Source organism: Pogona vitticeps, chromosome 4 (assembly GCF_051106095.1).
Source record: "Pogona vitticeps strain Pit_001003342236 chromosome 4, PviZW2.1, whole genome shotgun sequence".
Taxonomy (NCBI): domain Eukaryota; kingdom Metazoa; phylum Chordata; class Lepidosauria; order Squamata; family Agamidae; genus Pogona; species Pogona vitticeps.
This window is the reverse complement of record NC_135786.1, coordinates 64,223,264-64,247,875: the sequence shown is the minus strand read 5'-3', so window position 1 is coordinate 64,247,875 and position 24,612 is coordinate 64,223,264. Positions and strand designations below refer to the sequence as shown.

Below are 24,612 nucleotides of genomic sequence, written 5' to 3'. Positions count from 1 at the left end.
AGGAAAACATGGGAGGCTGGGCTTTGAAAAACAACCTTCTTGGCTTCCCACAAGCCCTGCTGCTTATTTAAAGCAGCTCATGCAGTGAAAGAATGTAGACTTGATCCAGAAAGTATGCAGGGAAGCCTGGCAGGATGGTTTCCCCAGATTTGGATCAGTTTGTGCAGTACAAACTACCTAAAGATGGAATTCAACAAATATGGTTCTCTGTAATGAAATATAGAGAAATATGTGTATGTTCTGTTTCGGCCAGCCAGGAACTGCAGCCTATTTGTGCATAGCTTTGCTACACCATAACTCTTTTTTTTAATGAAGTGGAGTACAGTTTGTGAAACTTTTGACACAAGACTCTTTGTTACTTATAACCTGTTAGTTCCAGACTAACTGTACAGTGTAGCAACACTGCAAAAGAATAGGTGTAAAGAAACTAGAAAATTGAGAGAACAGTGGTTTCAGATACCCTTTGAAATACAGGCTTGTTAGCTTGTACCTGGGATGAGCAGGCCAGAAGAATGGGAAGAGCTTTAATTTAACTTAGTCTTTCTTAGGAGAATGCTATGCTCACCTGATGGTTTGTATTCTGCATATGTTCTGCAACCATGGTGAAGTTCTGCTTGAATATGAGTACTAGCATAGGACAGATAGCATTCTTATTTTTTGTAGGAAATGCTCTGGAATTGTCTTTGCCTCAAAATCTTTTGAATGCTTATTTGCTCCACAATCTTTTTGATTGATTTTGGGATTTTTGAAACTATGTTTTGAAACTATTTGGAATGTTACTCTTTATTACTTCTTTTTGGAACATCTTCAATAAAATAAAATTTTATAGCAATGTGATTATTTTGGGTACTAAAGAAAGTATCTTCCCTCAGTCAACTATTGGATACCTTACATTGTATGGGCATTTTGGTTTTCCTGCCTGGCATAGTTGGTGTACAGTCTAAACTGCTCAACCTTGTGAATTTTTGGTAACTCCCTGAACACTGAGCAGTCACGGTGACTCAAAATGTTGGAAGGGGTGCCAGGAAGGAAGATTTTCCCCAGCCATCAGGATATCTGGCTCTCCTGGAATTTACCCACACCAGGAATTTTTGGATAGTGTAGCTGAGTGGTTTGTGTGGATTATCCATAACATTGACAATAGGTAACTTTGAGAGAGATACATACTATCTCACCAGCCCATTGGGAGCTACAGTTTGCCAGCTACCGAATTGCAGTGTTAAAAGCAGTTGCAAAATGCATAGCTGAAGCAATTGCAAAAGGCATGACATGAAGGATGCTCCTTGTTTTAAGAGAGAACTGTGCTTGCCTTGCTGGCAAAGAGAACTGCAGAGGGAGGTTGTTGCTGTGCTACCATTAAAATCCATCAGTGCGGGTGCATATTTAAAGTAGTCATAGTAGCAGCATCTGGTCCATTAGGGCAAATGGGACACTGCCCCCATAACAAGCCCAAGCTACTGGCAACCAACATAGTCCTGACTCCATTCTATTGGGCAGGTGTATTATGCTTATTAGCATGGCTCTGTGAGTGAGTGAGAGAGGGGGGGAGGGAGAGACTGCCTGTGTGTGCATTGGCTGCTGTGCCTTCCACCTATCCAGTCATAATGAACACCAGTTAGCACTGAGCAATGGGGTAGAAAAACAGATGGAAACATATGCAACCTTAGATTTTAGATTAGATTAGATTAGATTAGGCATCTTTCAGTCTCGAGAGACTATGGTAAAGTGCTCTGAATAGAGGACTTGGAACAGCATCTAGTGTGGCTGAGAAGACCAATTTGAAATAACATCAACTGTGGGTCCTGATGGCAATTTTAATTGTATTTTAATTGTATTTTAATCATTTTATCTCTTATTGTATTGAATTTTAATTGCTGTAAGCCGCCCAGAGTCCTCTGGGTAGAGTGGGCGGCATATAAATTAAATAAATAAATAAATAAAATAAATGAATTCAAGAGTGACAATCCCTTCCACACTGAAGACAAATACAGTCTGTCCCCTGTCCAGCTGCCTGATTTTGCTGGTTTCAAGACTGCCTCTTTGCCTTCGCCTGCTGGACAAAAATCTCTTCAAAATGGGAAGGCCATGCTGTACCACCTGCCTCCAGGCTGAATGCTCAGATGTCAAGGTTTCCCATCTGTTGAAGTCCATTCCTAAGGCCTTCAGATCCTGCTTGCAGATATTCTTGTATCGCAGCTGTGGTCTCCCTCTGGGGTGCTTTCCCTGCACTAATTTTCCATACAGGAGATATTTTGGAATCTGACCATCAGCCATTCTCACAACATGCCTGAGCCAACGTAGACATCACTGTTTCAGTAATGTATACATGCTAAAAATTCCAGCTCGTTCTAGGACTACTCTGTTTGGAACTTTGTCCTGCCAGGTGATACCAAAAATGAACCGGAGACAATGTATATGGAAATATGCAATCAGTGGCCCCACATTACTCATCCCTGTTTGAAGAGGCAACCCCTAGTGACCTTGGTGATTTCCCTATGAACAGGATTCTTCTGTAAGTGGATTCATTTGAGAATTTATCTGGTGATGCTGTATTGCAACACTCTTATCAGTAAATTGCATATGTTTACCATATTTAAATCAATCCCCTAATCCTCTGTGTATATATGATAGACCTATTTCTCTGACAGAAATAAATCAGATTATATGGAATATGTGTATAACTCTTGATGAAAACATGTGATGGTACTGGCAGAACAGTAAAAAGTGAGGTGAATAGACCTGCAGAGGAAAATGTACCTGGCTTTCTACAGTTACATGTGATTGTGAAGAGTCAGGATACACATTGGAACCAGGGTTCAAATTGAGCTACAAATGCCACGGGATGACCCTAGTAATCCTTAACTGTCCTTCAGCATAACCTGTCTTCAAAAGAACTGTAAAAAAAGGAGTTGCAATATACTTTGTGAACCTGAGAAATGGTGTAGATTAATAATATCATAAACAAGAATCTTCTGTAACAACACCATAGTCAAAATCTGTAAGAGACTAGAAAGTGCTGAGTTGATGATAGCATCCCAGTGAAAGTCCAAATGAAAAAAAAAAGAACAATGACAACAGCATGTTTTTGTTTGGAATATACTCAAAAAAACCTTGGAAAGTGCTTCTACATGAAACTTTATCCTGTTTTTTCCTCAGAATTGTAGAGGAGATCCAATATTGTATTTTATTTCTAGCCCAAAGTTTCCTGCTTACTTTTTCTTTTCACAGAAAAAAGTCTGTTAAGGTGGGAAAGACAGAATAGCTGCTCTGTGTTTTTTGACTTGTACCAAAAGGAACTACTGGCCTGGAAGATTATGGCTGATCTCATGTAAGTATTGCTATTCATGTTGCATCAATGAATGTTCACTGCTTCCTAAACTATAAGCTGAGGCATCCACTCCCAGTATACTTGAAGAGTGCATTGATGAATACGGAACGCTGCAAATTCACCAGTGGTATGAAAGGAAACACAACAATAAACCAAAGAATGCAACAAAATGTTTATTTGCTGATATGATTACTTCCTTGCAGACTCCCTTCCAAGGAGCTCAGATTTTCCTCCTCCCCCTCCTTTCAGTGGAAACTATCTCCACTTCCTTCATGAATCGAAGGCACAGCTCCTCCTGCCATGGCAAGGCCACACACTGGACAGCCACAGGAAGCCCCACACCACCTTCCACAGCCTGCAGGAGACAGACAAAGCACAAGAGGGGCACTGATCATTCTTCCACTGATAGTTATCAATAGGAAATAGGTTGATTTACATTTTCCTGAACAACTAACACACACCTTATGCCAACACTGTCAATTTAGCATACAAGGGCAAGAAACCAATGGCATGGAGAAAGGAGGAGGGTAGTACACAGAGGTTTGCTGAGGGAATCTTGTACCACGGCAAAGATAGCACAGTACCCTATCTTTGATCAAGAATATTTGCCTAGTCCTGATGGATGGCTATATACAAACCTGCAGAAACTCAAGCAAGATAAACAACCCCCAGTGTGGAGGCCCTTGTGGAGGCCCTATGTGCTAATCACTATCAACATGAAAAGCTCCAATAAAGAATTATATATATGGGACTCAGCAGGACTTCAACAGCTGTCTGGTGTTCTTTGGTATTCTGTTATGGAGACAGAAGGCCAGGCTGTGCCTGCAGCTCTCAGAACATCCAGAAGGCTTTTGAACTGTGTCGAACCTGTTACTTAAAAAAATTAAAACAAAAGTGATGTTGTCCATCATGCTAAGCCATGGGTTTTGGGTTGTTGTTGTTGTTTGTCCCATAGACAACCAAACAAATCAAAGTTTGTTTTCCCCATTTTGGGTTTTGTTTTGTCCTTTTCTCTTCCCCTCCTTTCCTTGGGTTCTGTTTCAGAATGGCAGCTGGGGAAACAAACCAGGGGCTAGTCATGGTTCCAGGTTGTGATGAAATGAGAAGGCATGAGATCAACAAGCTAGAATCTGCAAATCAACAAGAAACCATGGCTTCTAATTCTGGTTTGTGGCTGGCTAAAAGACTAAGGTTTATTTGTGGGGATAGCTTTGAACACAAGAAGAACACAGAATTCAATGAAGCACAAACTGGCTTACAGTTATGCATGAACTAGGCTCTTCTCTTCAGCTGCATTATGGAAAACCTTCAGAACATATTTCCAACACTGATATCCATTTGATATTTGAATATGAGTTTAATGTAAGAGCTATCATATTTTAGAATTTCAACTGCATAGCACAGAGTTATTAATAAACAGGAGAGTGATTGTGTTAATATGTATCATGTGTTCCTTCAGACAAAGAGTCACTGACTTTAGAGGGGTAGCAAGGCAAAGTACCTTAGCTACAGTTTTGCAGAACAAATTGAGAGTCTCAGACAATAGCCAGCTTTCCTGTTTACTGACCTCCTTCATTCTTTTGTCCCAGGGATCTCCATAATGTCCTTTGTAAAGCTTCAGCTCATCCTCATCTGCCTGTGTCACTGTGGTGACTGGTACAACTCCACAAGGAAAATTCAGGACATTGTAGAGATGGGTGTAAGTAGTAGCAACTGAAAGAGACCATATACAACATGTGATATTTCAGGGATGAATGGTGGAGTTTAGGGAGACACAACACTTTTTGTTCAATGGGGCAACAATGCCATTGCTAAACAAGGAGGTTGCCTTGCTTTACTTTATCAAGAAGGCAATGTTTTTAAAATGTTAAAAAAAACAACCCCAAACCAACTAATGTAAGGTACCTGTCTATAAGCACCTATGTCTGCCATACCCTTATCTATGGAGTCAGACTTGTCTTTCATGTTTTAATAGAAATCAGGTTTTGCCTATTTGGTTTCAAGCTTGTTGCTGGAATCCTGAAGGACATGGTTTGACCTGGGGCCACAAGCTGAGTTGCTCTCAGGTTATAAATGTACCCCCTCAAGAAAGCAGGTTGGTAGGTTCTCTCTCGATTATCTTTCTACAGGCAGGACAAACAGCTTCAATTTTAGGTAGGCCTTTAACTCACTGGTACAACTAGAAGCGATCACATACTGGTGTTTTAAAAACAGTGGTCCTTAATTTCATGATTTGTTCAATTGGTTTTTAATGTCATGTTTCTGTAGTGTTTTAATTATGTTGTTTTAATTAACTGTGAACTGCCTTGTGTCCCCTACAGGGATAAAAGGTGGCAAATTAAATAAATACATACATAATCATTTTTTTTTCAGATAGCTACATCCCATGAGATACCTTTGCTATCACAGCTATCAACCTGGGACATTTGCCAGAAGGCATAGTCTTCCTAAGTGCACAAAGAATTCAAGAAGTGGAGAATTAATCAGTCAAGCATTTAAGTCTTATATTCCATATTTCCTCCAATGAGCTCAAAAACCATCTTTCTACCCTCACACCAACCTCATGGGGAAGATCAGGATAAGAAAGAATGACCTGCCCAAGATCACCCAGGGTGTTAGTGAAGTCTAGAGCCCAGATGTCCCACTTTGAATCCAATACCAACATGGACTCTGAGACAGTGGGAATATTCTTGTTGTGAAGTTTTGAAAAGGAGCCCTGCTATATACAGTTCTATATAAAAAAATAACCTTGATTATAGTTATATTATCTCAAACCCCAGCATCATCCTTCTTCCATCACTGTCATCCTCATTCTCACTAGTTAAAGGGAAAGTACAGTGAAAAAAGTGCAGGTTCATGCAAAGTAGCCGCCTAGAGTGGTCCTGACACGACCAGATAGGCAGGATAGATAGATAGATAGATAGATAGATAGATAGATAGATAGATAGATAGATAGATAGATAGATAGATAGATAGATAGATAGATAGATAGATAGATAGATAGATAGATAGATAGATAGATAGATAGATAGATAGATAGATAGATAGATAGAAATAAATAAATAAATAAATAAATAAATAAATAAATAAATAAATAAATAAATAAATAAAGTAAACCTGACATAATGAAGAAATGGAAGCATCAAGGAAAAAAATATTTATCTACTCAAGATAGGCCTGGGAAAATGGCTTGTGAAAGAGCCAGCAACAACACTCACCTTGAAGACACCATCTCAGTGTAGCTACAGTTCTACTGATAATGCATGAGGCATTCAAACAATGGTTGTTGTGGGTTTTTCGGGCTCTTTGGCCGTGTTCTGAAGGTTGTTTTTCCTAACGTTTCGTCAGCCTCTATGGCCGGCATCTTCAGAGGACAGCACTGTGTGCTCTGGCCACAGAGACTGGCAAAACGTTAGGAAAAACAACCTTCAGAACACGGCCAAAGAGCCCAAAAACCCCACAACAACCATCAGATCCCAGCCGTGAAAGCCTTCGCGAATACATTCAAACAATATTTTGTTTTAGACGACACTCAAATATCCTCTTTGGGTATTAGCTTTGCCTTCTTTGGTTAAAAATCTATCCTGCTGGCAATATGCACCAATGGTGTGAAATATATTTCAGCTTGAGGATTGCATTCCAATTTAGAAAGAGTCCAGAGATCTGTATATACTAGGAAAGGGTTGAACTAAGGACACAGGGTAAGATCAAGGACAGAACAGGCAAGGCCAAAGCAGAGGAGGAAGAGCAAGGCATATCACTTTACTAAGCTGCTATTTTCTCATCACACAAACAGTAAAGTTCAAGTTGTCTGAAGAAGCGTACATATCCATGAAAGCTCAAATGGAAGTATAACAGCTAATCTCTAAGTTGCTGCCATGTCTTTGTGTATGTGTTGTTATTGCTTTTAGGACATGCTTGCACAGATTAACACAGCTATGTCTTTAGATGGTAGAAGCATCCTGCATAGCTCTACTGTGCACGACTGCTGGGCCCTTTCTTAATACCCACATAAATCCAACCCTTTTTGTTGCAAAGTGGGGCTCATTACACAACATTGAATCACTGGCAGAGCAGGCAAGATTATCAAGCACTACCAAATAGTTTTCCAGCATATCCCAGATTAAAGGCTGGTCCTAAGGCAGGACAAAGAATAACATCCAGCTTCATCTTCCTCCATTCAGCAATGAATTCATCACGGTATGCCTAGAGAAAGAGAATAAGAAATATCATTGTTACATACAGCACTGATGTTACCTGTCTGTCATGGGTTTGGAGGGAAAGTTCCATCCTATGGGGAGTGGAAGGCGGGACATCAGGAGGAGGGGCTGTACTGTATATATATGTGGAGCTTGTGTGGAGAAGCTGAGAAGCTGGAGAAGAGCTGAGAGAAGAAGCTTGAGTGGGAGTCTGTGTGTCAGACAGGGTACTACTGTGTGTCAGTCAGTACCAACCTGATAGGTTCAGGTGTCTGTATGGTTAGCCAGAACTGATAGGTTCAGGGTCTGTGCTTCAAGTTAAGTGTTCTGTGTGAACCAAACTGTGTGTATGTATGATTGAGACTAAGCCACGTTACTGTATCTTATTCACTTGATCCTTTTATTTTTTCCTGTGTGTTATTTAATAAACCTTGTTTTTTATTTGTTTAAAAATCCATCCCTGGTCTGTGTGACTTCTTATAGGGAATGGTTGGTGGCAGCTTAGTGAAACTGTGGCATATCCCAGTAGGTCTGGGTTTGTCACAATCATTATTTCCTTTTATATACTATTCTCATCTTGAATTGATTACTCACTTCGAAAATAGAAATGTGTTTAGATATCCCAGCATTCTGGTTGCTAATCAACATATAATATAAGAAACTCAATAGGGCTCTAGGGTTCATAAATGCGAGGGGAAATCTGAATTTTGGTAAAGAATGCTTTCACTTTAATGGGTTTGTTAAAGTCTCCTTCATCAGAAGGAGAATATGAACTTCAAGTACTGAGAAGTTGAAAGATAGCACTATCCCAGTTTCCCTGTGCCTTCACCATGGTTCCTATTTTCCTTTCCTCCATTCTTACAAACCAATTTTTCATCCAAGAATGCCTTTTCATCTGCCAAAGTCTGACAAAATATTGCCTGAATTCAAAGCCTGACCCTCCGAAATTCCCTTGAATGTTAAATTAAGACATCTTGACATCCCATCAGCATTAAGAGTTCAAGATCACAACCTGGAACCTGATGCAACCACCAAATGAAAATGCAACATTTAAAATGTGCACACTGTCCTATGAAAATATTTTGTATTTTACAGTTTGATTTAATAGTTTCTAGTAGACAGGTTTTTGTGTACATAAAGACTTTGACCTCTGCTATCTGTACAGATGGCTGGTAAGTTCAGATGCCAGGAATTATTCACTCCAGCAACATTTAAGTCATACAAGTTATGACCTCCATAAAGAGACAGGTTTCTAAAATAGAAGTTAGCATCTTCCCCTTATCTGCATGTTCTGCAGGTCCATTTTATAACATATATAGCAAATATATCAGCTAAGGTATGGGCACAGAGTAAAACCTGCTTGACTGGACTGGTTGCTTCAGCAACCAACTTCTTCTGAACCTGCCACTGAAAATAGCAAGAACATGAAATGAATTATCAGAAAATTACATGAGCATTTAATAGAATCTTACCAACATACAGCTTTCGTAAGCAAGATCTTTATGTGCTAACAATAGTTATATTGTATTAGGTAATTAGCTCTAATTTCAAAGCAGACAAATGCCCTAACACAGTTTAAATGACATGACTATGAAGATCCCTACAATGCATTACCAGTAGGCAACACAAGTGTCATAAACCTCAAGCAGCTTCCAAACAACCCATGAGCCAAATATCAGTGGCAGAACCCGTGAGTTGTATGCAGAAGCTCCTGAATTTGGTCCCTGGGCGAGAAAGGTGCCTGTTCAAAACCCTGCACATCTGAAACAAGGCAGGATAGACTGGGTATGGGCTGTGTGCAGCTCTCTATGTTTTAGGCTGGAAATCCCATCCTCCCTCACCATTGGGATACTTTCTAGGCCTGGTGGAAGACTCAGTCTAAGAAACATTTCAAGGCAACCTTTTTGGTGACAGTGGTGTAGATGGGATGGCCACTGACACATCTCTGAAAAGGAGGATATGCCAGTGCCACAAAGGATGACAAAAGGGGATGCTTATTTGCATGAAACTCAATATGTTAATTAATATGTACAGATGCTGCCAAGGATTATAATGCATCTGACTTGAGTTGAAAAGACCGTGAGCATGGAATGTACATGCTTACTGAGTTCACGGTCCAGGTGTTCACTGTGGACAGGAAAGTTCAGGGTCCCTCATCTCCCCCTTTAAATATATCTTCAGGATGGGCTTGGACCAGACAGTGCTTCCAACAGAGGATATCTTCAAAAGAAGGATTGTCCTTTGGCAGCTGTTTAAACTGAGGACTGGCATCCTTAAAAGAGGACATATGACCACCCTAGATGTAGACAATTCTGAAGTGGATGGACTAAAGGTTTGGTTCAGTATACAACAACTTCCAGTGACTACTGTGCTCAGTGTTTTACCAACATCTCAAGGTAAGGCCGGGAAGCAACTACATGAAACCCTGGGGAGATGCTATCCATCAAAGCCACTTATGCTGGTCCAGGTGCACTAACAGCCTGACTCTGTACAAGGCAGATTCTTATATTCCCATGAAACAATCCTTCCTATACAGACTACTCTCTGCTGAAGAAAATACAGAAAAATAGATTGATCTGCTTGATTTTCTTTAACTTGAAATGAGGAAACATAATTACCATTCGGTCAGCATTGTTCTTCCAGAAGTTTTTCACTGACCTAGGAAGTTTGTAGAACATGTGCAAATTAACAGTAAGAATTTTAAAACTATTCCTCCTTCCCAATGCTTAATCAACCTTGAGTGCATAAGTACATTTAGCTATCAAAACTCATCTGCAGAAATATAGCTGTATGTTAGATGAAAATCAATATAGCATTTGGAAATATCTCAATAAAATGTCAAACACAGCCTGTCCTGAAATGGCCATGAGTCACTAGTGATAGTACATCCCAGAAGTTCAACGCTGCTATAAATTCCTCCAGAATGTTGAGACACATGTTATTCTTACAGTCAGATTATTTAAATTTTCATACGCACATTTGTCTCTCCATCAAGAAAGCTATTAGCAATGATAATTAGATTAGCAATCTGCTCCAGTGTCACAGTTTGCTTGATCAGGCAACGGAAAACAGGTGTCCAAAATTTGGTTTTCCATATTCACAGGATTGTTCCCCAAAGAACTCCATGTTCATTAACTCCCACATAATGTAAACTATCCCATACAGTTTCAAGAATTTCAGAACAATGCGAATTGCAAATATTTCCCTGCTTCCAAATTTCCTTGTAGAATATAGTGTCTTTTGCACTAGCCCTGTATTTTACTGCTACCTAGTGGCTGGAATAGAACACAACAGCATTCTAAATACTGCTCCACGGTATGCAGAACATAAGACAAATTCCAAATTTCAGGGTGCGGTGGTACATTTACTAGATATTTACCCCATAAAGAAATTGTTGCATCTTTTTATTTGACCCCACAAAAAAATGTCACCACCACATGGATTTTGGAATAAAAATGTGTTCTACGGTGTTTTACCAACAAAAAAAGGATGGGATTGTGGCCTAGGCTTTCATACATTGTTGTGCACTACATAAGATAATGAACTATGCACATACACATGCAGTACATATGGATACACCTGAAGCTCATAAAAGCTATACATATCTTCATGCTTCCATCTGCCACCTGGGGCACACAACGCAATCCTTCACTTACATTGAAGCTCTACAAAAACATGTACTTATTCCTTCTTCCTGGGTGCTGGATGGTAAACATGAGCTTACTTTGCAAGTCTGCCTGCTAAGATATAAATTTCTCAGGAAATTCTGTCTCTAGAGGGGAAATACGTTAATCTCAGGCTTTGCTCTTCATGTCTCATTTGCTCCAAAGTCAAGCTTTAGATGTTAGCCTTCCAGGTGTTAGTGGACTGAATTCCTACCATTCCTGAGCTAGGCTGAATGGATGTTGCAGTCTAACAACCTTCAAAGGACCACACTTTGTCCAGCCTTGCTTCTAACAGTGTTTGGCACCTCTGGAGCAAAGTATCAGAGTAAGCTCCTTCAAGGGCCCCTTGTCATGAATACTGATGGAGGCTGTATAGCAGAAAATCAGAATCAAACCAAAACAAAAACAATTGGTGGGAGAAACAAGGAAGATGAGACACATCTCAGTAGCACAGTATCATGTGCCCACACTGGGCAAGGCATGAAAACATGATAAACCTCATTGTTCATGGCTCTTGTGGTTGCAAATTTTTATAACATTTTTAATATTGCACAAAAATATTCATGGTTGCACTTAAAGCTAGAAAAATGTGTTAACTACTTCTAAATGACCAGTTGCTATCAATTATCCCTGCTGTTTCACTCTTCTCATGCTTAATGGTTATTCTCACATGCATTTTGTTATGTTTTTTTTATAGCTGTTTTATAATTTGTGGAAACATAGCTAGGGATTCTCATGAAGAATAAGATATTAATAAAATTCAACGAACAAACAACTTTTTAAAGTCAAGGAAAGTTCTCTCACCCCACTCCAAGGAGGGCATGCAGATGTCGGGAGATTCGTGGAAACTGGAAAAGTAACAACATATTGCATTAGAAATTTAGCAAAATGCGAATGGAACATGATAGCTAAATTCAAATACATTCATGATGGAACTCCTGACTAAATCTGATTTTGATTGAAAAGTCCGATAACCACAAAATACAGAAGGAGGAATGTGTCATACTCTAATTTCTGTGTGTAGCCATGACTCATGTTCCCTGGTGTACCTGTCCAGCTGTTACCAAGAGCTGTTAGTTGATGGGACTCCTGGTGCCAGTTGTCCTTCCACCAAACAAATAACTTAACACACTATTACCAGCATGGTTCACATGGGCAGTAGAGTTGATGTAGCCTATAGTCACCTACTACCTTTCCTTTTTATGAAATGATTGAGGTTTCTATCTATAGATTATATTGTAATCAATGCCTCCCTCTATCAGAATGTAATGTGTCCTGTACTTCCAAGAAACATTCAGGTAACTTCCTTCTGTGTTGGAAATAGAAATATGTGACCCACTTGTAATGCGTATATGCTCTTTTATATTGGACCAATCCCCACCCTTCACCTACATACATAGAATTATATTATATCTTTAAGTGTACTTCAGTTGTAAGCCACTTTGGGAGTCAATACTATGAACAAAGGAACAAGTAACACACATACAAATATACACTTCTATTTGATCTGTTTCTTACCACTTACTTACCTTACATGAAGATAGCACTGAGAACATGGATAGCCAATAGACAAATCACGCTAACCACACCAAGATGCATATTTCACCCTGAAGCTGAAAATGATTCTTTTGAAATTATGAGGCAGGGAGGGAGAAACAGTCTTGAGAAAACTGTGCCTGAGAGTACGTATCCTTAAAGTTCAATTCCTGACTCTCTACTGTCTTTGGAACTTCAAGATAGCACTTCTCTGAACATCATCTGATGACTTGTGACTTCTCTTCTTGCTTGACAAATCTCCTTCAAAGCCCCTTCATGAATGGAAGTGACCATCAATGCCAACTTTCAATGCCAATTCCATATCTAACGCTCAACTCATAAATTTTGTTGGAGTTGAGATTCTGAACAAAACTATATCCACTAAGACATCACTGAAACATTCACACATGGAACACAAAGGTCTGAAAATATACCAAAAATGCATTTGATTCAATGCACTTAGAGTCCTGGTGTGATTGGAAACCCTGATAAGGGTGAGCCCCTGATCAAACAAGTTGTGTAAGCCCATTGAGCTGTTCTGCTTCAGAACTTTGTATTTGTCACATGGACTCAATAACTTCCAGGTAGGGATATGATGTGGGGACACTAGGGTTTATGTGTTCATCCCCCATTTTCAGCACTCTTGCAGCCTTCTAATAGGTTCAGGCCTAATATGTGAATAGGGCTTGAGTTTAGATATGTGGAAAAGTGAGGGATATCACCTTATTCTTTTTACCTCAAAGTGTCCCTTCTCTCATACTCTCTCTGTTATTTTTATCCATTCCTTTTTGGTAACGTGCTTTATCATATTAATTGTAAGAACTAGATCCAATCCTAAGATTTGATGATATATTTTATGAATTTCATAACAACAAATAATAATGGTATTCCATCAAACCAATTCCAAATTACAATTCTTATTTCAGAAGTCAATTACAAATCCTTTCTCCCAGAGACAATCTGGCACTCTGCAGTTTGCCCAAGGCTACGTAGACAGGCTTTTCTCCTGGGAAGCACAGTGAGAAATAAAATTCTTGACCTCTGGCTCCATGGCCTGGTACATCACTTAAAGTACATTCAAGGTAATATGCTTTTAGCATACACCGATTTAGAGAATATATACTATTAATTCTCACTGTGAAAATAACAAGACTTAACATTTTTGAAAATGTGGGAGGAATACATCTGCTTTTTTCATTACTGCCAATGAGTTTTATGATAATAAAGAGTAATGAAAGAAAGAACATCTTGTGACTGTGACATAATGAAAAGAGTGGGGCTGTTGTTGCAGGAAAGATCATGATTTGTGGCAATACTGTATTTTCATTGCTTTCAACCCCATCATTTTTGAAAGAATGGGATCATAAAAAAAAACAAAAACAAACAGCATATGGAAACCAGAGACCAGCTGTATCAAGATCATTATTCTTAGATTATTATTTTCCACCTTGGTTATTCCGCTTTACAAAGAAAGCAGCTAGAACTTGATTTCAGTTTACAAGATAGAATGAGGCGACCGTACTCTAAATGAAACAGTCGTTCTGAAACAGCATAACTGCAAAACGATCAAATGCCAGTTTATATTGCAATTTAGTTTAGGCTTCAAAGAAAATGGAAAATGGTTTTCTCTAAAGATCCAGAGCTACCTTCTGATTTAAATATAACAATGACAATCAATTCAAACAGGGAGGTATAAGCTTCTCATAAGAATATGCATTTAAAGAACTGGTAAGCAATCTCATTTTCTGAAGCGCAAAAAAGGTTTCAACATATTTCCAAAGACAATAGAGCAGCAATGAAGTGGTAGTCTTGGCAACCAAAGCATCAGATATTTGGGTATTTTAGAACAATTGTAGAAACTATAAAAATAATGAATTTTTCTGCATTTTTATCTTAGAAAATCTTGACCTAACAGTCACTCCATTGCAATCAACATCTACAGCACGATTTTATTCATGTCTACTCAGCCCTAGTGAGTTTGAGAACTTATTGCCAGGCAAATTTGCATAGGATTGCAAATCCTAACTCAGATGTGCACTGGGTGCAAATGATGGGGAAAGAGCACAAGTCCCTTCTGCCAGCAGAATCCTCTTCTGCCAGTTCTCAAAAATCTGTTGCCAGAGCCATTTGCTGGCAGGACAATTCTGCTGGTGAAAATCTGCTAGCAGAAGAGCCAAAAGAAGGGGGAAGAGAAACAGGATTCAAGTTAAACTAGAGACAAATCTCTTCTCAGCAAAGTTAGGTGATTGTGAGGGTAGTGCTAAGTAATTTCTAATCTCTCTACATCCTGGAGATGGATGCTAGAGGGGAAAAGGTTGCCTGCAGTTAGAGAATTTCCCGCAGTCTAGATGGCGACCCTCTTCCCCACCAAAGATAGGCGACTGCTTTCTGGAGGGCAAAATGCACCCTTTCAGATGTGATCAGACTGCAACTCTCAAGGTCCCTCACCCTTCACTGTGTTGTCTAGGACTCTTATGAGTTGCAATTCGACAACATCTTGAGGGCCTTACTTTGCCCACCCATGATCAACTGGAAATGATGATGAATTCAGGTTGGAAAAAAAGGAAATGAACACCACAAAGGGACAGATCTAAGTCTTTGTGTGTTTTAGACATGAGGAAGCAACCTAATGCGAGCTGACCTGGGCTTCCATCAGTTATGTGAACAAAAGAAATTCATCTATAAATGTGGCAGCCCCAACTATTTCACTCTGTTTGCTGACCATTCAGTATCTTTAGGATATGACTAAAATGCAGCTCCTGCTGACTTTAGAACAGTAGCATAGTATACTTGCTTATTCATTACATCTATGTCCCACCTCTCCTCAGTGAGGTGATGGGGTGGATTTGGCAGCCCTCCTCCCTGCTTTATCTTCACAACACTAAGGTTGAGAACTGGTGTCTAGACCAACATCACCCAATGACTGTCAGGCTCATTGGGGACCAGACCCAACATCTTCCACAGTACTCTTACCATTACACCTATGGGCTGTCTTATATCACATTGGTATATGTGCTCCAGAAACTATCTCTGGCTTTAGTTGTGCCCAGGAGGCTTACCACAGGTATTAAGATGAAATACAGAATCCTCTTCAGCAGATTTGGCATTCTGTAACAACGTAACTGGTTTGTCCAAGTGGAATCCACAAACTCTCCATCACTGGAAAAGAGAAAAGAGAAGGAAAGCAAATCTGCAGAGTCCTAAACCTTCTTGACAGTCTCAACTGGAGTAAACCCATCAAATCTACTGCTGAATGGAGAATCAGTACACATATACACTGACTCAATGGATCTATTAAAATTAGCACTATGTACTACATTTAGGCCACAGTCTCTGATGTATAAGACACACATTAGTTCATCTCCTCTAATTGTAGGAGGGGAGGAAGAAGAAGTGAACACTCTTTCAGCTAATGACAGCAGCCATTTGTTATTTTAAAAATGGAGCTTTGTGATGCTCAAAAGCTTCAGATTTCAGAATCGGGGTGCAATTACATCCTGAGAAAAATGTGATGGATTCACTGTGAAGTCCCACCAGGAAGTCAGGTTCCCCTTGTTAATTCACTCCTGCCAACCAGACAGGTGACAGCAGAGAGAGGGGAGGAAATCTGCCTTATTTGTGCCTTGTTAACTGTTTCAATTCTCTCCTCCCCACACCTGGGGCCTAGTCGGCTTGTTTTCCTCTTCCTTTCCCATTCACTTCCTTCCTTCCTTGATAGCTCTGCTACAGATCTGAAAGAGGCACAATTATAGCAGAGCTACCTTAAAACTTTTTCCTTGCTCTCTGCTCAGTCCTCGCTGTCCCCTCTTTTGGTCACCCAGCTGCCGTAGTGCTAGATTAGAAAGCCTTTTAAAAAGAAAGACATGGAATAGGAAGGGAAGATGGAAGCTGATCCTATGGACAAATCAGAAAAGCTTTCTGCATCTTTAATATAATCACCCCATTGCTGTTTGTTAAGACATTTTGGACTTTACTTACAACTTTTCAACTAATGTGGAAGTTCCATCAGCATACAAGCCTTTGGTAAAGAGCTCATCCACCAGAAAATCAATTCGAGGGGGAGTGAAGGGTATAAGCTGAGTGAAAAACGCAATGTCAGTACTTACTTACTTACTTACTTACTTACTTACTTACTTACTTACTTACTTACTTACTTACTTACTTACTTACTTACTTACTTACTTACTTACTTACTTACTTACTTACTTACTTACTTATACCCCGCCTATCTAGTCAAATGACCACTCTAGGCGGCTTCCAACATATAGAACAACAATATAACAAAATTGCAATATAACAAATTTTTTAAACATCAGTAAACGAATTATCCAAGAAGAAAAAAGGGAAAAAAGGGAAAAAAAGGAAAGAATATAAAAAGAAAAAAGAAATCAAGTATTAACTGGGGGGAAGGCCTGCATAAACATCCAAATTTTCAGTTGGTATTTTAAAGATGCCCAGCGAAGGGGCCACACAAATCTCTGGAGGAAGGTTATTCCAGAGGCGAGGAGCTACCGCTGAGAAGGCCACCTGAGTTTCCATGGCGAGTGCCAGGTCCAGATGGATCCCCAAGCTGCGAACCTCACTCTTTGCGGTAAGAGTCAAACCCCCCGAAAAAATGAGAGTTTCTCAGACCGCTGACGGTGGGGCCACTATTTAAAGATAGGATTTCTTTTTTATTATTATTAACAAACAGTATTTACCAATACTATTCTTTACCAGGATGGTGAGTTAATGTTCTTAGTAGTAAACTGTATTGGTTGTGCATGATGGGGTTTTTTATTGTTATGCACCTCTGTGTTATGAAATCCTTGCTTAAATTAAAGCAGTATAACTAAATTGAATGCACTCATTATAAATTAAAATGAAGACAACATAAGACATTTTCATGACCACAGAGCTTACCGTATGCCCTGCTTCCTGCAGGAGTTTTCTGGTTTCCTGCACAGCCCGTCTCATGCTGGGAGATGGTTCAAAATAACCATCATCATCATAATATCCAATCCTAAGGGGCTTGGAACTTGAGTAAATCTGCAATGAATTGAATCTTTATTTAGTGCTAGTCACCAGGTAAAGAACTTGATGTTCTGGTGATGTCACCAGAGCACAGGTTGCTGTCCTCTGAAGATGCCAGCCACAGAGACTGGTGAAACGTCAGGAAGAACAACCTTCAGAACACGGCCAAAGAGCCCGAAAAACCCAGAACAACCAACTTGATGTTTATTGGTTCTCTTTATGTCCTTGTGGGTGGGATTGAGTAGTTATGTTTTAACCATTGTTAGCTATCCAGAATAATGCTTAGGCACTAGATGGGTGGGATATAAATGTAATGGATGGATGGATGGATGGATGGATGGATGGATGGATGGATGGATGGATGGATGGATGGATGGATGGATGGATGGATGGATGGATGGAAGGAATTCTTGGGATGAATTCATTGAATTCATTTTTGACAGCTCAGCCAGGGGTGACATCTGAGGGATCTTCCCATAGGCAAACCCATACACTAAGATCTTCAGAAGAGGCCCTTCTCAGTATCACCACCATTTGAAATATGAAATGGCCTTTCGCATACTGGTCAGCCAAGTTATGGAATGCTCTTTCAAGGATACTCTGCTGATGCCTATAGAGTGGCCACTTACACAACATGGAAAAAGGAGGACAAAAGAGGACACCAATTCACATAACAATGACTCTTTCTAAACCATCCTCACTATACAACAGCACTCCAGATTATCCTTGAAATCAGAGACATTACCTCATCATTAAAAGGGAGTGGGGGCACAGCTGGATCCAGAAGGAACATCTCATCACACAGCAGGGCCCTCATGCAGAGAACCAGACTGTCCACATCTTTTGTCATTGGGCCTGTCACAGAGATGACTGAAATAAAACAGAAAAGCCTCTGAATGTGAGGAAACAGTAGTAGTATGTGTTACATGGGAAGGATCTCCTAAAACTACTACTATGAATGTGATCTGACAGCAACTTTAATAAAAATGGGTTCCAAATCTTCAATTCTGCAGTATGAACATTCAAAAGAATTAACTTAAGTGCATTGTAGGGCCATAATGGCCAGAAACGTATTGGTGCTTGCACAATTTGCTGTGACTAATTGATGAGATGCCAGGGTGCATCTCTGTCACACAATAGGAAGCATGATCAAGCACACAACTAGGATGCAACCTGCCATTTCATCAATTAACATGTTATGCAGACCTTGTGCAAACACCAGCAGAATTCTGGACACCGTGTCCTACCATTGTAGAGACAATCCCTGAACACCACTTCCATTCAGGTACACAGGGAAATGTCCCATACTGATTCAACCCATTTGTCCATCCATCCAATCTCTGAAAACGCTGAGTGGTAGTGGTTTGCCATGGTTTCAGCCAGGCTTCTTTGGCAGCATTACGAGGAGATCTCTGGTTTTTGAACGGGAGACCACTATGCTTTTGTAGCATTACAAGGGATATCGTCTTCATGTACTAACTTGATCCCACCTTGTTCCTAAAATCAGATGGATTAGTATGTTCTGGGCGATAACACAGTTATGATATACTACTTTCACACCTCCTGTTTCCTTTACGTGTGTGTGTGTGTGTGTGTGTGTGTGTGTGCACGCGCGCGCACGCGTGCATTTAGATTTATTCTTGGTGAAACAAAATGAAATTTAAGGCTTCCCTTTCTAGTGTGGAAAAAAACCTGAATACAGAAAATTATTTTGTTCAAACTAGAATAGCTTCACAAACTGATATTAGAAAATATTGGGATGTTTGATTGAGATTGTACAAGGTGGGAAATGGTGTTTTGTTTAACCCCCCCCCCCAAAAAAAACCAGAAGCTTTAAACTGTAGACATGATCTAGAGGGGCGGGGTATAAATTTAATAAATAAATAAACAAACAAACTGGTCTACAGAAAAGGAAGGAGTGAATTACCATGGTTTATGATCACATCAGATCTGGACAAAAAATATCACATGCCAGATTGAATGCCAATTCAAAAGTTCTATTGCTGTACCTTGAAAAATCAAGTTTCATATTTGAAACCTGCACCATACCACATACTGCTTTCTTCAGCAGTGTTAACGGCAACAATTGTGGTAAATCTGGTAAGATGAGAGTTTTGAAGCTAGTCAACAGAACTGGTTGAACATATTTGACAAAACTCTCAAGAAGGGGCAAAACAAACACATGCAGCTATTCCTGATGACACATCATGGTGAATGAGGCACATTGTCAGAAGGCCCCAGATGAAATTTTTATCTCAAAGTGATGAACTCATTGGGTACCTGTGTGGCAGTTAGTGGCTTTTATACTTAATTTCATCCATACACAGATTAGAATTTAAAAAAAAAAAAAAACTTCAGTTCTCAGAACTCTCAACCAGCATGGCTGCTTTTAGGAGTTGACATCCAAAATTAAAAACAAAAGAAAAAATTCTGACACATGTTGTCATATACCAGTACAGTGTAAGACAATAATAATGTTGGCCTTCCTTGCAGACTATTGTAAGATTAGTAAATTAATATACAGATAGCCCATTTGAGCATGTAAGAACAGTTCTATAGCAATGCCTATTGTTGCCCATCTTTGTGTCCTATAGACCGCCTGTGTGAGCATGCACATACCTGCATACATGCATGCATGTAAACACATGTATTATTTCACCTTATTTTCAGTCTTTATACCAGACACACTTGCAAATGTAAAATGTAAACCTGATTGCCTAGGATCTAAAGAAATCAAACTTCTGAAACAGCATGCATAGCTACGATTCTGTTTATTGAAAAACAATGGCAATACTTTTTTTCTCATTTTTGTGTTTTGCAAAATTTCCGTGGTTCTTGATTTAAAAATGTAGCTATTATTCACTGGGGAGGGTTGGAGAATCACAATCAGAAAATAAGATTGAAAGTTGGTCCCCTCATAAAAGGACACTTAAGATTGACTGACTGAAAGACAGACAGACGAGACTGACCAATTTTTGAAGGCTGATTGCTTATCAGAAGACCAGCATATTCATCAAAGGGCTTGGCACTTGTTTTGAACTTTCCCATGAGCTGAGTAACAGTTTCAGCTCTAGCTTGTTTTTTATCAGCAAAAGACTAGCTCACCTGAGTTCATTCCAGCTACTGGAGAGGTAGCACCTTTGACGCTGCAAAAGAGCCAACGAGAAAAGTAAATTAATGATGGAGAAAAGCCAAATGACAGAAAGAGCCAAAGAGACCAAGCCATGAAATGCAAGTGACATGTGTCAAAGGATGTTACTAATAGCTGCAAGCTATTGGAAAACCATTGGAAATTCTGCACAGAGTATGGCCTGTTTATATTTCTTTTTCTTCTCCATACGTAAATATAACAAGTACTTTTCATTACCTTTAATTAATTATCTCCCTTGCTTGTGTAGAGCTACATGCAGTAGGAAGATATTTGATAAACTCTCTGACTGAAGGAGATTGTGGATATTTTAACTATGCAGCTTGCATACACTGGGGATTCAAACAATTTCACTTCCCTTCTTAGAATTTAGACCAGAACTAACAACAATTTGCAGAGAGATTTGAGCTTTAAGTGAAAACAGGCTCTGGACCTTCTCCGTGTTTAATACTTTCAGTGGCACAGCCCACTTTTTTAGTCCAGAAGTTAAGAGTTATGCTACTAATGCAGTTCTTCCCCTTCATCTCCACCCGCTCCTCAATCGTCTTCTACTTATATTACTAAATTTCCTGGAAGACTTGTGTATCTCTCTAAGAACTCAAAGTTTAACTACCTGTAAAAGGGCCAGCATTCTCTTCCATTCACCCAAGATGAGAAGACCTTATTGATACCTGCTTGGGTGTACAGTTCAGCATTTATGCAGAGCCAAGATTGAATTGATCTCAGTCCCAGACCCTGTTCTGATGCCAAAACACAACAATGGGATGCATTTCTTCAAAACTGAGAAATCCCAACCCTCCATTGTGGCATACTTAGACGTCTGGGGTATGAGAAACAGGAAGATCAGGTATAAAGAAAAATTGAATCATGTTGACTCTACCACCCTGGGAAGAGGGAGACAATATCAGGAATGCCCCCTTTACTGGCCATCCAGAGACAGTTACCAATGGCCACTGATAGGTTACAACAGCTGATCTTGCAGTCCTGTTTGTGCATCTTAATCCTTTGGTCAGATACGTGTGACTTGATACATTCTGGGATGCATGCCGTGAGTGTATATTTATGTGTGAAAAACACATACATAGAGAATTGACAGCACACAGAAAATATACATACTTGCATGTGTTTACAAATGGATGCATATTTACATGTTTGTGTGAGAGGGTGTGAATGGAATGTACAGGCTGTTTGCTTGTGTTTGTGCATGTGAGAAAGGACACAGAGAAAGTCTAAGAACAAATGACAATTGGATAGGATCATACTGTGCATGGGTGAGGGTATGTAAGTCACAACAAAAGGATGATGATGCAGAGGAAGAGCATGAGAGAACAGGGATGTTCTATGTTTTTAATTTGTCCCCAGCCACTTTTGTCTTTAGCCACAACCACTATGAGATCAGGCTTCTGCTGGGGAAATGTGGCCCTCATTTTTAAAATAGGTTCCCCACGTCTAGCTTAATAGCTTCTTGGCCTTGCCATATGACAGATCATGCTAACTAGTACGTGTTGTGTTTACAATCTAGTTTACTGTGGCTTTTTGAAATAAAAAGAGCCGTGGAAAACTTGTGTCAAGAAATTCTGAATGCCTGCAGTTTGTTTTTAAAAGGTAGTGCTTCTCCTTTTTTATTTAGTTGACTTTACATGATTGATGTAGCTTAGTGAGCAGGAATATCTGGCTGTAGAGAAGACCCACCCTGTGTAACCTTAGGTAAGCTGCGTAGTTGCAGGGCAAAGGGAATAGTAAACCACTCCTGAGTACTGTATATCTAGAAGACCCTGGAAATCTATTTGTGTGCATGCAGTTAGTATTAATTTGGTCCAAACCTGTTGTACCTACCTAATCCTATAACCAGTTGGTTTGAACCCACAGATTCCACAAAATCCACATGGCACACGGATACTTGCAGCCACATCTGTCCCAATTCCAAGGATGGAGCCTCCTGCTGCAACAAGTGCTGCTTCTCCCCCGCTGGAGCCTCCAGAGGTTTTCTTGTGGTTGAAAGGATTCAAGGTTTGTCCAAAGACTGTATTGCCACAATCAATGCTGAGCAGGAGGGGAAAGGAGTCGTAAGTTAAAGTTCCTGTTCCAAGGCACCGGGCTCTTCTTGGCACAAGGTGGACTTTGAACAGGCATGCAATTCACAAAAAGTACTGCGACAGCTTCCTTAAGGAACTTCCTACATGAGCAAACTTCATAGACCTTAGACTGCAGCAAAAAACAAGAGTGTGACAAACACATTTGGGGGATTGCAAAACAAGTGGGTGAGCTATGCCACCTCTTCACATGAATGTGTGAGTTATTCAAGTGTTAAGCGCCATTGGCTTAAACTAATGAACTGGCCATTTTTACTTATGAAAGGCATCTTACTAGACAGAGACAGATTGGTGTAGTACTATTCTATTTTATATTTTATTACCCTTGGGTAACTATAAATTCATTTCCATTTCAGTTTGTGAACTTAAGAAACAATGTCTATATCAACAGTCATGCATATTTTGTGCATATGAATTCTAATATGTTATTGTGTATTTACTTTTCCTATTACACACAGCTTTCACATGCTATCTCCCTTATGAAATGTTCTTTTCTTCTTCTTCTTTTTAAGATTATGGAGACAATCCACAAAACTGCAGGCACATTCCTTGTATACAGGTCTGTACACATTCTTTTGATTGTAGAACTATATTGCAAAACTTAGCACAAATGTTGAAGCAGAACTGTTTCAGTTTACAGAATTCAAGCCAAACACACCTCACCATCTCTATTCTTTGCAACAATTTTTGCTGTTCATTATTGTAAGACGGCAATAACATTTTTAGCAGTATCTGGGGACAGAGGTGCAAGTAAGCCCTGCTCAAATTCAGTGGTTTGTAGAATGCAAGTTAGATGATAGAAAGATTAACTTGGAGAAAACAGTCTATCATGCTTTCAGTTTATAGGACTTTGGGACAAGAAGAGGTTTCGATATGAGACCAGTAATCTATGTGCTGTAATGGGTGGAGCTTTCTCTTTACTTTTTTCTTGAACTTGGCTACAAGTACCTTTGTAAATAAACAGATTTATCCAAACATGCCATCAGAGGTCAAGCTTCCTTCCATTCTACAAAGAGACCTCTCCCTGTAAAAACTCACCTCTATTTTTTCCTATTAAGAAAGAGTCAAATTCTCCATGTATTATACAGAGTGGAATACAGCTGTGAACTAGCAAGTGAATCCTTTCCTGGCATGGAGATAATGGCTGAAATACTGTTCCACATGTGCAACAGTGATGACACCCTAGTCAGTGGCAAACTGTCTCTGGTTAAATACTTCCTTTGGCAATGTTGGGTCCATATGACTTTGTCATATTGTTTACAAGTTTATATGCACCCCAAGATCAGCTTTAACAGTTGCAATTAGACATGAGGATGAATTTAAAAAATAATTGCGATATTCATTAAAAATTGCTGATTCATTAAATATTCATCCCTTCATATTTCTCCATTGCAGAGACCCCAACAAATATGAAGGGACAAATATTGCCCAATTTTTATTTGTCCCCCATAGGAAGAAAGGGACAGCTAGCCTTCCCTCTTTTCTTATGGCCTTCCCATTCTGCCTATGGGCCCGCCAATCAGCAGGCCGGTAGGCAGCCAGCCAGCCTCACAGCCACCCACCCCCACAGCCTATCCCCCGCCCCCTTCCTCTCCCTACCTTAGTCGCCACCACCATCCAGCACCACTGT

General features: G+C 39.7%; 1 protein-coding gene across 1 annotated transcript in view; it reads right to left on the bottom strand.

Annotated features, from left to right (window-relative positions):
* Positions 1–3,485: 3,485 nt before the first annotated feature.
* LOC110086550 (vitamin D3 hydroxylase-associated protein) overlaps positions 3,486–24,612 on the bottom strand; it is a 34,214-nt gene continuing 13,087 nt past the window's right edge. The window contains exons 5-15 of the mRNA XM_072997590.2: positions 22,726–22,932; positions 20,847–20,887; positions 18,487–18,611; positions 17,631–17,756; positions 16,707–16,804; positions 15,788–15,887; positions 11,997–12,040; positions 10,146–10,185; positions 7,426–7,534; positions 4,896–5,041; positions 3,486–3,683 (exon numbers count right to left, since the gene is read on the bottom strand). Of these exons, the coding sequence (XP_072853691.2) occupies positions 3,549–3,683; positions 4,896–5,041; positions 7,426–7,534; positions 10,146–10,185; positions 11,997–12,040; positions 15,788–15,887; positions 16,707–16,804; positions 17,631–17,756; positions 18,487–18,611; positions 20,847–20,887; positions 22,726–22,932 (1,171 nt within the window). The 3' untranslated portion in view covers positions 3,486–3,548. The remainder of the gene's footprint in view (positions 3,684–4,895; positions 5,042–7,425; positions 7,535–10,145; positions 10,186–11,996; positions 12,041–15,787; positions 15,888–16,706; positions 16,805–17,630; positions 17,757–18,486; positions 18,612–20,846; positions 20,888–22,725; positions 22,933–24,612) is intronic.